This window comes from Miscanthus floridulus, chromosome 15, assembly GCF_019320115.1.
Source record: "Miscanthus floridulus cultivar M001 chromosome 15, ASM1932011v1, whole genome shotgun sequence".
NCBI lineage: Eukaryota > Viridiplantae > Streptophyta > Magnoliopsida > Poales > Poaceae > Miscanthus > Miscanthus floridulus.
In genome coordinates, this window is record NC_089594.1 from 64,070,413 (window position 1) to 64,083,430 (window position 13,018).

Consider the following 13,018-nt stretch of genomic DNA (forward strand, 5'->3'; position numbering starts at 1 on the left):
GGGCTAGGCGCGGCCCCCACAGGGAGGTGAGGTGAAGGCGGCCCTCCCTCTCCTTCTCCGGTGGCAGTGGGCCACCGGTGTTCAGCGGCGCCGACGGGGGCGCGGGTGGGGCGCGGAGGGGAGGGGAGGGGAGGAGAGGCGGGCGCGCGGGTGGGGCGGGCAGGCCGGAGCGGCGGGGTCGGTGGCCGCTGGCGCGGCGCGGGCCCGCAGCAGCGGGCGGCGGGGATGGGGGCGGGCGCGGGCGGCAGTGCTGGGGGCGCAGGACGGGGACGCGGCGCGGGGATGGGGGAACGGGGGATCACACGTGAGATGTCTAGGTTTCTAACCATCCTACGTGACAACGTGCGCGAAATGTGCTCAAATTTTTACCATAGCCTCCACATGTGATGTAAAGACGCGTCACCAAGTTTCATGATTTTTGAACTTCGTTTGCATTTTATATAATTAAAAAACACTTCACCCACAATTTAGTCGCTATGTTTCGTGCGTGAGATGTTTGAAACTTCGGGCGAGCTCCTCGAAACGGCCTCAAAATACAATAAGTAACGCGAATATCATTTTTCCACTCGTTGAATTCCATGATTCGATGCACCTGCAGTTCAAACTTACATTTCCCGGAAAAATGCAATTAAATGAAATAAATTAAGGATATATAGCAAAAAGATCAAGAAATGTGCCAAATTTGAGGATGTACTTCAACTTAATGTGTAAGGGCTGAAGAAAAAGTTTGAGGCAAAAAACAAAAAAAAAACAACTTTGCCGAGTGCCCAACTCTGGCACTCGGCAAAGACTCTTTGCCGAGTGCCCGACATTTAGCACTCGGCAAAGCCGGCGACACTCGGCCAAGCCAGGCTCTCCCGTAGTGCATGTATGATAACCTTCGAGGGGACTATATAAACAAGTGGTACAGGCCATAGACATCAACTAAGCCAACACCAGGGTCTGATCTAATACTTGTAAGGAGCAATTAGGCACTCAAGAGGATGAGGCTAGCTAGTTTTGTTTTTTCAAACATAACGTGTGTGTGTGTGTGTGTATATATATATATATATATATATATATATATATATATATATATTTAAGCCTGTGCAAGATCTCATGATTTCATACCATGTATATCTATTTTAGTCAAATCTTAATATAGTAGCGTTAATAGAAATAGGCAACATTGAAACATATATGCAGTTATTTAAACATTATAACAAAAGATGTTGGTAATTTAGACGTAGATTAAAAGGATATTTTATTTTTTTAGGACAGAAGTGGTAATTTAGATTCAAATTTAAGGAGTTATGTAGATTATCTATCATAATAGTAGGTTGGTAATTAGACATAAATTTAGGATTACTTAGATCATCATGGGTAATTTTATGTTGTTTTTCACAATTGCAGAGGCGGGTAATTATTTAGAAAATAAATGGGTATTCTTATCAATGGTATTAGAGTGTACTGAAATGATGGTCACATTTTGTAATTTTTAATTTCTAGGTTTTTTTCCTTGTAGCAAGTTTTGTGACGACTAATGTGAAAGCTCCATTGGGTCCATTATTTAGAATTTTTAGGATTTATCTTCTTCTAGCATGATATTTATTTAGTTGACACCTAATATAAGTTATACGATGTCTTATTGAACCCCATTTCTTGTCTTGAATCTATATTTTAATTTAAACTTCGAAGCCCCATTTGTCTGAGCTTATTGCCAAACGTGGATTGTCAGTGTCATTTATATGTGTTTTGTTAATAGAAATTTGTTCCACACTTGATAAGCTATCAAAATAAATATTTATTTTAAGGTATAGATGTTTACTTGGTCTACATTTTTTTGAACACAACATTATGTTTACTTGTGACATAATAGTGTTCGAAATGTGTATTATATATATTAGTTCTTTTTAATGTACAATGGTGGGTAAATTTTTTTATGTAAGAGATAATAGATCCAATGATTGTTATTGGAGATGATGATTAACGTCTACCAAGTTGAAGACCAAATGTTTTGATTATTATTGTAATTTCTAGGGTTTATGTTTTTTTTCTGCTGTATCTGACGAGAATTAACATGGACTCTTCGTTGGAGGGACTCCAATTAGTAATACTAAGAAGATAACAAAAACGCAGCCTACGGGCATTTCAACCAAAAGGACCATGGTTTACAACAACTTTGTCACAACCTTGCATAATGATGAGGGTAGCTTTATAGAACAGATATGAGCAGTCGGAATGTAGGATTCTAGATGCTTGCATAATTTACGCTTAGTCGCTTATTACAACCTTGTGAGAACCATCCCTATTTGAACACTCTTGTTGACCTCCCCCTTCTCCATGGACTGGGTGACTAGCTCGCTGTACATGTGGAACAGCGGGTCAACGATGGCCGGCCCGAAGTGGTGGCTCACCATGGATTCATGGACGGCCCTGGCAGTCATAGCTATCATCCTGCCGTAGCTCTTGGAGTCGCCCCCGCCGTGGGTTGCCTCGTACATCCGCACCACGTCGAGGCTGAAGGAGCCTTCCGTGGTCACCTCCTGCTGGACCTCCCGTACGCTGGGCGCGTAGAAGGGCACGTCGTAGGCGTCCACCTTCTCCTGCTCCGTCAAGCCCTGTGAAACAAGCGCAGCAAGGGACTCGGAGAGAAGATCCCACAGCAGGGTGGTTTCCACGTCCGCGTAGCCCTCGGTTCGCCGGCCTAGCATTGTGATGACCACACGGCCGCCGGGGACCACCTCGGCGGCCCGCGACCTGAGGAAAAGGCTGAAGTCTCTCTGGAACTGCCTCAGGTAGGCCGACGCCACCGCAGGAGGGCTCGTGCTTGATATGAACATCTTCCCCTTGTTAATCGGCGTGTTGGTTTCATCGTCGTAGAGTGGAGGAACCTGAATGAAATGAAATTCATGAAAGACCCACAGCACCATTGATTAACTATTAGTCCCCAAGTACCCTGTCTGGATATGGAACTGGAACGCCGAAAATTTTCCCCTGTTCCTTCCTGCATTTTTCCTTTCCGGTGAGATAGATAGATGTACTACCTGAGAGCATGGTTTCCAATATCGGCCGAAATCTCCTGATATATCCTCTTTATCCGTAGGTGCTGATAAAAAAATATCTATCTTTTTCGTACAAATTTTGTTTAAATTTATTTAAATTTACTTAAATTCAAATTAAATTTTATTTGAATTTAGTCCGATATTTCCGATATACCCTGTTTATCCTCTTTATCTGTGACCCCCGATAAATTTTAATTTCCGAAAATGAAAACCTTGCCTGAGAGAGCCAGTGCAGGCTAGCGAAGGAGCAAACAAAGTGCAGGCTCCTTTTAGGGAACAGCCTCCCGTAGAAGGACCCCGGGACGCCGGACACGAAAACCATCGGAAACTGGTCTCCGGCCGCCTGCTTCAGCTTGGCGGTGAACTCCGGCAGGTGGGAGAAGACGGTGTTGAAGTCGTTGGCTTGGAGGTCGTTGAGGAGCACCGAGAACTCTGGCGTCGGCGATCCGTTGCTGCTGCACAACTTCCCTATGCTGGTGATGATGTCCTCCACCATGCCGAGCGCGTTCGTCCCCGACGAGCATCCAAGGTCTGCCACCGTAAACATCTCCGGTCTCAGTGACTGGTACAGCTGCGTTGCTGAATCAATCACGAGGCTTCTCACGGTGTCCATGCTCTCCTTCTGCAGCGTCGACGCGTGCATCATCTTCAGTTCAGAGAACGTTTACAGATTGAACACCCACCGGCCGGGCGTCTAGTGGTACGGTACGGTGGCGTCACGATCGAGGACGAGGTTGCTGACCTGAATCACAGAGTTCTTGGCGTAACTGTCGTCGCCGAGGCCTGCCTTCATCTGGAGGATGGCCTCCACGTTCATGGACGCTGGTTTGTCGGAGCCGTGGAGCGAAGAAGAAGCCATTGCTTGCTTGTTTGTTTGGACGCCTTCTTCATGTGATGAAGCAACTCAAACAGATTAAGATTGTAAGCTGTAAGCACTGTGAAGAATAATAATAATCAACAATGTTATGTTTATCACAGTTTCCTCTGTGATAATTTTGCACCCCGTGGCTCCACCCATAGAAATTTTGATTTGTGATTACAGATAATAGACTGTATTTGCATAACATAATAAAGGATTACGGATCATAGACTGCATTTGCGAATGAAAATTACCCTACTGGGTACTGGTGATGTTCACAGAATGCGGAAACGGAGAAGCACGAACCTTGGGGATCTAGCAGCTGGACCCTTTCCCCTCCTTTGCCTGCACATCAAGATGCCTCTTTGTCTGCAGTGTTCATGTATATAGGTGAACACGGTTTGGTTCTAAGTAAGCGGCTCAACACGTGGAACCAACCCAGATCAAACCGTAGCCTACATGTTTGCCAAACCGGTGCTCACGGGCTGGCAACAGACTACCAAACTACTCCCTCCATTCCAAATTATAAGTCTTTCCAATTTTATTGGAGAGCCAAAACATTTCAAATTTGACCAAAATTATAGAGAGAATTACAAAAATTTATGACATCAAATAAATATATACTATGAAAATATAATTAATAAAGATTCTAATGATACTTATTTAGTATCATAAATATTATTATTTTATCAATAGAATTTTTATCAAACTTGAAATGCTTTGACTCTCCAAAAAAATTGGAATGAATTATAATTTTGGATGGAGGGAGTAGCTCGGGCTGGTTTTCTTAGCCTCTGCAGCACCTGTGCAAACCGGCATAGGCCAGTTTTGCCTATCTGAGTGCAAACTTGCCCAAATTCGATCCAAACTGCTCTAAAGTTCTGGGCTACCTATGGAATGCATTTTGGAAATGTTTTGTACTGCGATATGACCAACCCCCTAAATTAATATATCAAAGGATCACTGTCGATTGAGGTTAACCAAACATATTCGACGAAAAACCAATCTACTACCCTTTTCTACAACTATCTCAAGCTTTTTCAACCCCCATTGTTCAGCATGTCTCTCGACGAGATCCGTTGGCGCTCTAAATGGCAACCTCGACATGTCTAACTTATTTGTGAGCTTTTCTGGCGAAGAACGAGCACCTACACCACATGGCCAACTTATTGGTCAGCAACATTGCTTTGACGTATCTCCACTGCTTGTTAGGTTGTGTGTGGGCTCGGACGTGTTAGAGCCCTTGCTGGTGTGTAACCCAAATCGGTGTCAACACACTTTTTGGTGACTCTCATGGAGAAAAAGAACAAATCTACTATCAAAATGTCTTATGACAAGGAAAGAAGGTGAGTGATACGACCCATCCGAAGAAACCGGGCAACATCATGTCGCCGATGTCCCTTGATCAACTCCCCAAGGACCTTCGCAAGATGTGGGAGGCTAATCATGCTGCCAATCTACAAGCTCTCCTCTCGAGCTGCTCGTTATATCAGTGGGGCAATGTATATAAAGAGCAAATAATTTTGAGTGAGGTGAAGAAAATATGACTTCATTGAAAAGAGGTTATCAAAGTTGTAAGAGGTTTAGGGCCAAGTCGGCTAAAGTGGACTTAAAAGTAGAAGTCGGCTAAGCCAACTTAAAAGTCAACTTTTTTAGATAATGGAAAGAGGTTTCAGGCTTCATCTTCATTGAAGAGAATTTGGACCAACTTATTACAACTCAACGCATCAAAGCAAACAAAGTTTTAAGACAAAAATAAATCAAGACCCAATTCTAAATGATGAAGGCCATCCATGGAGTGCAAAGAGTCGCATTGCTGCAGTCTCAAGACCTTAGAAGTTTTTAAAGGTCAACTAAGTCGACCTTAGAAGTCCCAAGACCCTGAAAGTCGTCTAAGCCCACTTTTGGCCCTATTTCTCGGCCATCGCTAGGAATGTCAGCTACACTGACTTTTGGCTTAAAACATGGTGAAAACTAGGTAACGTGCAGGGATTTTGCCAGGGTAACGTTTCTTAGTGGGATAAAACTGCCCCCATCCCTCTCTAAATATGAGAGGATCGTGGTTGATTGAGGTATCCAAATCGAACAAAACACAAACCAATGTACTTTTTACTCCTTCCCTAATCTCTTTTCCAACCCCATGTTGTTGTTCATCTATTGATCCAGTGACCTAAGGTGGTGCCCTAGGCTTGCTGGTCGATGTCCGTACCCTAATGGGGTCCCTACTGGGCGAGAGTTTTGATTGTTTCTTTGCTAGTTTTCCCAAAAAAGAGTTGTTGTCACGTAACTGCCATAAGTTATCCTTTGTTGGTTTCCCCGTAAATCTTCTCATTCTTCACCATGTAATATGATAGCTATTGTTCCCGGGGCAAAACTCAGGGAAATTCAGATTCCTAGGATAGTTCGGCTATTTTGACCCTAAAGTTAGCTAGGCTGACTTTCTCACCCCTTCCAGATCAAAGTTAGCTAGACCGACTTGGCCTGTCTCTGCTTTTTAGTCTATTTGCGATCTGTTTGCTATAGCACTCGAGGTGTGGAGTGATCTCTGCGTCACCAGATATATACTCTTAGTCATAGGTTCCCCGATCATATAAATACAATACTCTAGAATACCCCCAGTGAAATGCTACAACATAATTATATATGCTCTTATAGACTTCATTCACTTTATCATAAGAACTACCAATACCTACATAGTACGTGACCGCTGAGATATCCCTTGTTGTCCTCTTGGAAGCAACCTCGATCACTCCTATCGTCTAGAGCTATAATCACAATCTCTAACACAATCTTCTAAGCAACGCGCTCTGAGGACCCCGAGGCCATTGCTTCAGAAGAGCTAGTAGAGCTAATGAAACACATGCTAAGCACGTTCTCGAAAAAAAGAAGAGCTAGTAGAGCTATCAGACGACATATACGACCAACTCATCAAAGACGTCTACGAAGGAAACCTAGGTTTAACAACTTGAAGCCCACCAAAATGAACACTAAGAAGAAGCGATGACCCGAACCATACCTGAGGGCACCCTTAACAGTATGAGATAGTTGCTAACTCTAAGATAACTTCTCCAATAATATATATACTTTTAGCACATAGCTCATGATATGAATAGCTCCAGATGGCAATCATAATCTTGAAGTGTGTTACATTAGACTACTTTTTTATTAAAAGATAGATTTTCTCTCCCTTATATTGAAATATAAAATACTATGTTTATAGTTTGCTCATAAGGCATTGGAGGTGCAATAACGGAGCAGTTCCAGCTTCCTAGTCTCACCAATAAACTTTAACGCCACGATATCAAGCGAGCATTGGCACTAAAAGGCCGAAGAAGCGGAAAGAATGAAACCATAGGCAGAGTTACAGAGTAAATGATAGAAACCATAGGGCTCCAATAATAGGATCGGACATTGCATCTAGCTCGTTCGTACAGTATATGTTAGATGATGATGTGTGTGCGTATGTGAAATAGTATCAATTCTGACTGTGATGCAATATAATGTGTCAAATACGATTTAGTTCACGCTATATATATTAGTAACTTACGTGTGCCATGGAATGGATTTGACTAAATTGGAGGCAAATGGATATTTAAATTTTATGTGAAACTTTCAAAAGTATGAAAAAATATATCAAGCGGCAGTTGACAACTTCAACCGTTATTGCAGATGATTTCTAGGAATAGTCGACAACATCAACCATCCATGAAATGTTGTCATCTACTCCTCGAAATAAATCGATTTTCAAGGGTGGTTGCAATACCACCATGGCAAATGCTTAAATTTTTAAAAATCCTTGGATGAAGACGGTTGTGATATATAACCACTCCAAATTGGTTATGTAGCAGTGTTTGATAACGATTGATTTGAAATAACCATCCATTCCATGAATAATCTGCGAACACATGGTTGATATGTGATCACGTGTGTGTCGAGTTGTGGTGAGTGATTGTCAGGAGATAATCAAGCTTTGGTTGAGTTTGGAGACTAACCATTGCGTTGAGTGTGGTTTTGTGCAACATGTCTCTTGGTTGTGTGGTGCGCAGGTGTGGAGCACACAGAGACGGTCGACGGCTATAGAGAAGCTCAAGTAGAGACATGCCGTGCCGATGGACTGGGGAGGTAAAGGACGGACGTGAGACTTGGAACGAGGGACCAAGGCGGCCGGAAGACTGACCGTTTGTGGCTGACACTTGGTGACACTAACGAGCAAGAGTACATGCGAAGGAGTAGGCAATGTTGATCAAGTCAGGACGGCGGTTGACCAAGTCAAGCGAAAACGCAGAAAATTTGATGATCGGGAGGAGGCGTAGCGGATACGCTTCTCCAGCTGGGTTTAATTTGGGCTTCAAAACCTGGGTTGGAGTTTGGAATCGAATTCGGGGCGGCACATGGCATCATCGCGAAGCGAGCATCGAGGCGAAGCAAAGTCAAGACTAGCCAGCGCGTCAATTGCATAGGCCAAACGGGTATGATCAGTTTAGGCAACCTGGATTGTGTTTTTTCTATGAACTACTCCTTCAGTCCCGAAAAGAAAGACATTCTCATTTCCCGAGAAGCCAACTCTTTTTAATTTTGACCAAGTATGTATAAAAAATATATTAATATTTCTATTCAGTATCATTAGATAAATCGTTGAATATATTTTTATAATAAACTTATTTGAAGATATAAATACTGCTAATATTTTCTACAAACCTAGTTAAACTTAAAAGAGTTTGATCAGCACATATCTCATAGCGTCTTTCTTTTTGAGACGAAGGGAGGAATTAAATTGGCACGGCAGCAGCAAAGCTGTCTGCGTGCCATCCTGTAAATGCTGATTTACTTCTTCTATATATTTAATGATGAAACGGCAGAACACTTGCCAATTTGTGCTAAAAAAAACTAGCACGAACACGCAAGCAGACAACAACTACTTGGAAGTTGGAAGCATACCAGCGGGATGCCAAACCATGCATGTGAAGACCGACAAAGGAGGCCAATATATATATTAACTACTAGTAGTAGCAGATAAGGATGAAAACGGTCGAACTCAGTCGAAAAACTCCTCAACCGTTTTCTACTTTTACATTTGAAATACGAAAGCGAAAGCGAAAGCGGACAAGTCGGACACGAAAACGAACACGAACTTACGGAATATCTAGAATTTCGGAAACGAACCAATTCGAGCGGAATTATGTCGAAAACGGTTGGTATGCAAAAATTCAATACGAAATACCGACCCACAGTACATAGCATTAAACAAGTGCACGATCAAATACATAACAAGTTCACAACTCTAGAGCAACCAAAAATCAACAGAAACAGGAGTTCACCGTCTAGTCTTGCCTGTATGCCCACTAAGCTCAAAGAGCTGCTCAAGTTGAGGTGAGTTTGATTGCCCATTAACCTCTGGGATTTTCCAAACTGACGCACCGTAGCCCTCACCTGGCATTCACATCACGACTTTTCCAAATTACAAGAAAATCACACATTACAGATTTGCAAATTGCAATGTTCACGAACAGAGAGGCAACTTTTCCGTTCTTTACCAGACGTGTAGACTGTGGAGAAGACCCTGTGATCGAAGGCGCATGATTTGAGGTCCTAGATCTCGTTGGGGTGGTAGAAGAGGCCATCGCACACCAGCTCGCTCTCCGCCGGCGAAAGCCGGATTAGGTGCACCTACTTGGACGCACTCAGAGGAATCGAGATCCAAATCAAATCCCACGCCATTTCCCCTGACAGAAAAGTACTACTCGAATCGCAATCCCACCAGACGCGACGCGCCTTCATGGCCGCGAGACACGCACCTCGTTCTCCTCCTTGAGGCTGAGGGTGCCGGCGAGGAAGGTGGTCGAGCCGGCGTCCGCGCGCACGTCGGCGATACACCGCGCCAGCAAGAGCAGAGAAAGGAGGAAGAGGTTAAGACAAGTTGTTCTAGAAGGTTCCAGCAGGCGCTGCTGCTGCTGCTTGCTTGCCTGGTACTTGAGGCCGCCGTAGACGATGCCGCTGGATCCGCCCTGCATTCTCGCGCGCGCTTCGGATCCGCGCGGCGACGCCACTGATCGCTCGCTCCGAGACGGAAGAGACCGCGCGGAGCAGGCAGCCGCCTTCGGCCTTCCACAATCCTTCAGACGAAGCACCTTTGCGTGCTGGACCAAATTCGGTTCAAACCGAATTTAGAATACGGAACACTCCGAACAAAATGTAGAAAAGTAGAAATCGGTCGAACAAAGCCTAAACCGAATTCGATCCGATTTCGAATTTAGTATTCCATATTTCGAATTCAAATTTAGTATTCCGTATTTTGTCCGAAAATACGAATTCGCTCGGGTCAAATGTAGAAAACGATGTGGTTCGGTTCGGGATATTTCCTTTCCGTTTTCATTCTTAGTAGCAGATGAGCGCAGACGATAGCAATAAGACTAAAAGACCTCTTTTTAAGTCCATATATAACATTTATACTGTACTCAATTTGTCTTCATGTGCTTTGGCATCCCACTGGCTCGATCCCAACTACAGTAGTTGGCTAGTCGCGCGCATTATTTGCCAGACAACTGATAACTCCTGGTACTTTGATTGCCTTTTGTCTTCGCATAATTTGGCATCCCACTGGTTTTGATTCCAACTAGTTGCATTGGCTATAGTCACATTTGCCAGATAATATATACACTGATACTCCAATCCCCGTAGATAACTCCTGGAGTCCTGGTAGTTCAAATTTGACTTTCTTTTTCTTTTTTTTCTTTTTTTTTTTGTCTTCACTTGGTTAGTTGGTTTGGCATCCCACTGGTTCGATCCCTAGTAGTTGGCTAGTCGCATTTCCCAGATTCTATCATGCTTACCAAACATTAGAGCTTACTCGAACCACTGATGCTTACAGCATACGTACTCCCGTTAGTCTCAAATAATGCAAGTTAATTTAGTATTGCTTCAAATGGAACAAATAGATGAGGTTGTCGAAGGAGAGTTTGCAAGTGACGATGAGGAAGATGACGTACTGAAGATATCAAAGTATCCCAGTTCCTACTCTCTCCTTGAATTCCATAATGGTAATTTCAATTTAAATTTCAGCCAAGAAATTTGAGATTGGGGTAGTAGTACTATCTTTTCTGAAAATGATCCATATTCTATGCACTCTTCTTCTGTAGCTGGTATGTACCAGAATTCAAAGATGCCGGGCACGCCGAACCAGTCTGTTGGTGGATCGGATATGGTTGCTGTTGGTGCTTCGTGCTTGCCAAGTTGATGCAGGCGACGCCTACACCTCTTAGGAGGAGCAATAGAAGGCAACAGTCTGTGGATGATCAATCTCTCGAACGTGCAGAATGTTTGAAGGCCAAGAAAAAAAATAGATATTTCTGGTATGTCCAATAGCAAGTCCTTTCTCTCTTTTACAGACTCAGACAGCTTCGAATATAAATAGGTTATTAGGGGTATCGCTAGGGGGTGATGTCAGTAAAGGTATCACGAATTTAAAACAAATTGAATATGATAGATTGGTACTAGCCCCGCAAAGAGAACAATCCGAAAATGTTCCACATGATTTATTAGTTGATGATGTTAGTGATAATGATAGTGACATTGGATTGGATCATCAAGCAATAATGCATCTAGTTGGTGGCATTGCTGATGATGCTTAGGGAGATGGTCACTGGAGTGACTCTAAAGCCGTTCCCAGAAAAAGCAAGTCTAACTCGAAAAAGAATAAAAAGAAGCAACAAAAAATTAGGCCGGCATCATTTAAATAAGTCAAAATGAAAGGAATATTATGGAACATCCCACTGGATAATAATATATACTGGTTTTGATTTGGACTTGCATTGGCTAGTCGCATTGGCTTTTGTCTTCGCATAGTTTGACATCCCACTGGTTTTGATTCCAACTAGTTGCATTGGTTAGTCGCATTGGCCAGATAATAATATATATACTGATACTCCCCGTAGATAACTCCTGGTAGTTTGACTTTCTTTTCTTTTTGTCTTCACTTGGTTTGGCATCCCACTGGTTCCATCCCTAGTAGTAGTTGGCTAGTTGCATTTGCCAAATTCTATCATGCTTACCAAACTTTAGAGCTTACTCGAGCCACTGATGCTTACAGCTTACATACTCCCTCTAGTCTCAAATAATAGCTACTATTTAAAATCTTTTACGAGGCATTGGCCTTCTAATTTCCGAGGTGGGCGGCTGGGTGTCCGCCTCCGTTAATAGGTGGTAGGGCCACCGGCCAAGCGCCCTCCTTGGTTAAGTCTTAACGGAGGCGGGCATCATAACGCGCCCGTCTCGATTAATTTAGATTAACCGAGGCAGTTGTCCTAACGCAACAGCCTCCATTAATCAATTAACCAAGGCAGGCGCTTTAAACAACCGCCTCGGTTAATTGATCTTAACCGAGGAGGGCGCCTTAAGAGGACCGCCTCGGTTAATGTATTAACAGAGGCGGTTGTTATAATATAACTGCCTCGGTTAATATAGGATTAACGGAGGCGGGCGGCACTAATTTGCCCACCTCAGATAATGAATGGCTATAAATGCAGCGCCCAACAGTCCCCCACCTTCTTACTCATGGCTTCTCTTCCATTTTTAACGGGTTTTGAGCTCCAAAACCCCGAAAATTAACCACTTTTTAGGGGGAGAAGTTTTGCCCTTGGATTTCTTGAAGGAGGGCATCGCAAGAGGTTGCTACGCACTCCCCCGCCCTTATTCTCCTCTCTTTTTCATCATTTGGGTCTCTAGATCTAGATCCAGATCTAGTTTCTCATGGAGGAGAGAGAAAACAGATCTAGAGCTTGCTCGGCTCCTTTTTTAATACTGCTCTGCTTATATGCCTTTTTCGCTGCGTGTGCAAGGTGCGCCGGCATGGACAGGCAAGAATGGATGTACACGAAAAAGCATCGTCTAAGTCTGAAGCGGCCGCGCATCATATGTTCGTGTAATCGCTGCCAAAACAAGCTTGCCCAGGAAGACAACGTGGTGCAATCTCACTTGGTCCGGTTTGGTTTCGTCAAGGATTACACCGTCTGGAAGTTTCACGGCGAAGCAGATGTGAGTGCCGGTTTAGAGGAAACTCGTCAACGTCGATGGCGGCGGTAACTGTAGAACATGACGGAGGACAACAACCCTCATCATC

General features: G+C 43.6%; 1 protein-coding gene across 1 annotated transcript; it reads right to left on the reverse strand.

Annotated features, from left to right (window-relative positions):
- Positions 1 to 2,264: 2,264 nt before the first annotated feature.
- LOC136506494 (probable methyltransferase TCM_000336) lies at positions 2,265 to 3,903 on the reverse strand. The gene is made up of 3 exons (XM_066501416.1): positions 3,787 to 3,903; positions 3,262 to 3,666; positions 2,265 to 2,873 (listed from the first exon to the last, which is right to left on the reverse strand). Exons 1-3 carry the CDS (start codon positions 3,901 to 3,903, stop codon positions 2,265 to 2,267), a joined length of 1,131 nt encoding a protein of 376 aa, XP_066357513.1.
- Positions 3,904 to 13,018: the final 9,115 nt, after the last annotated feature.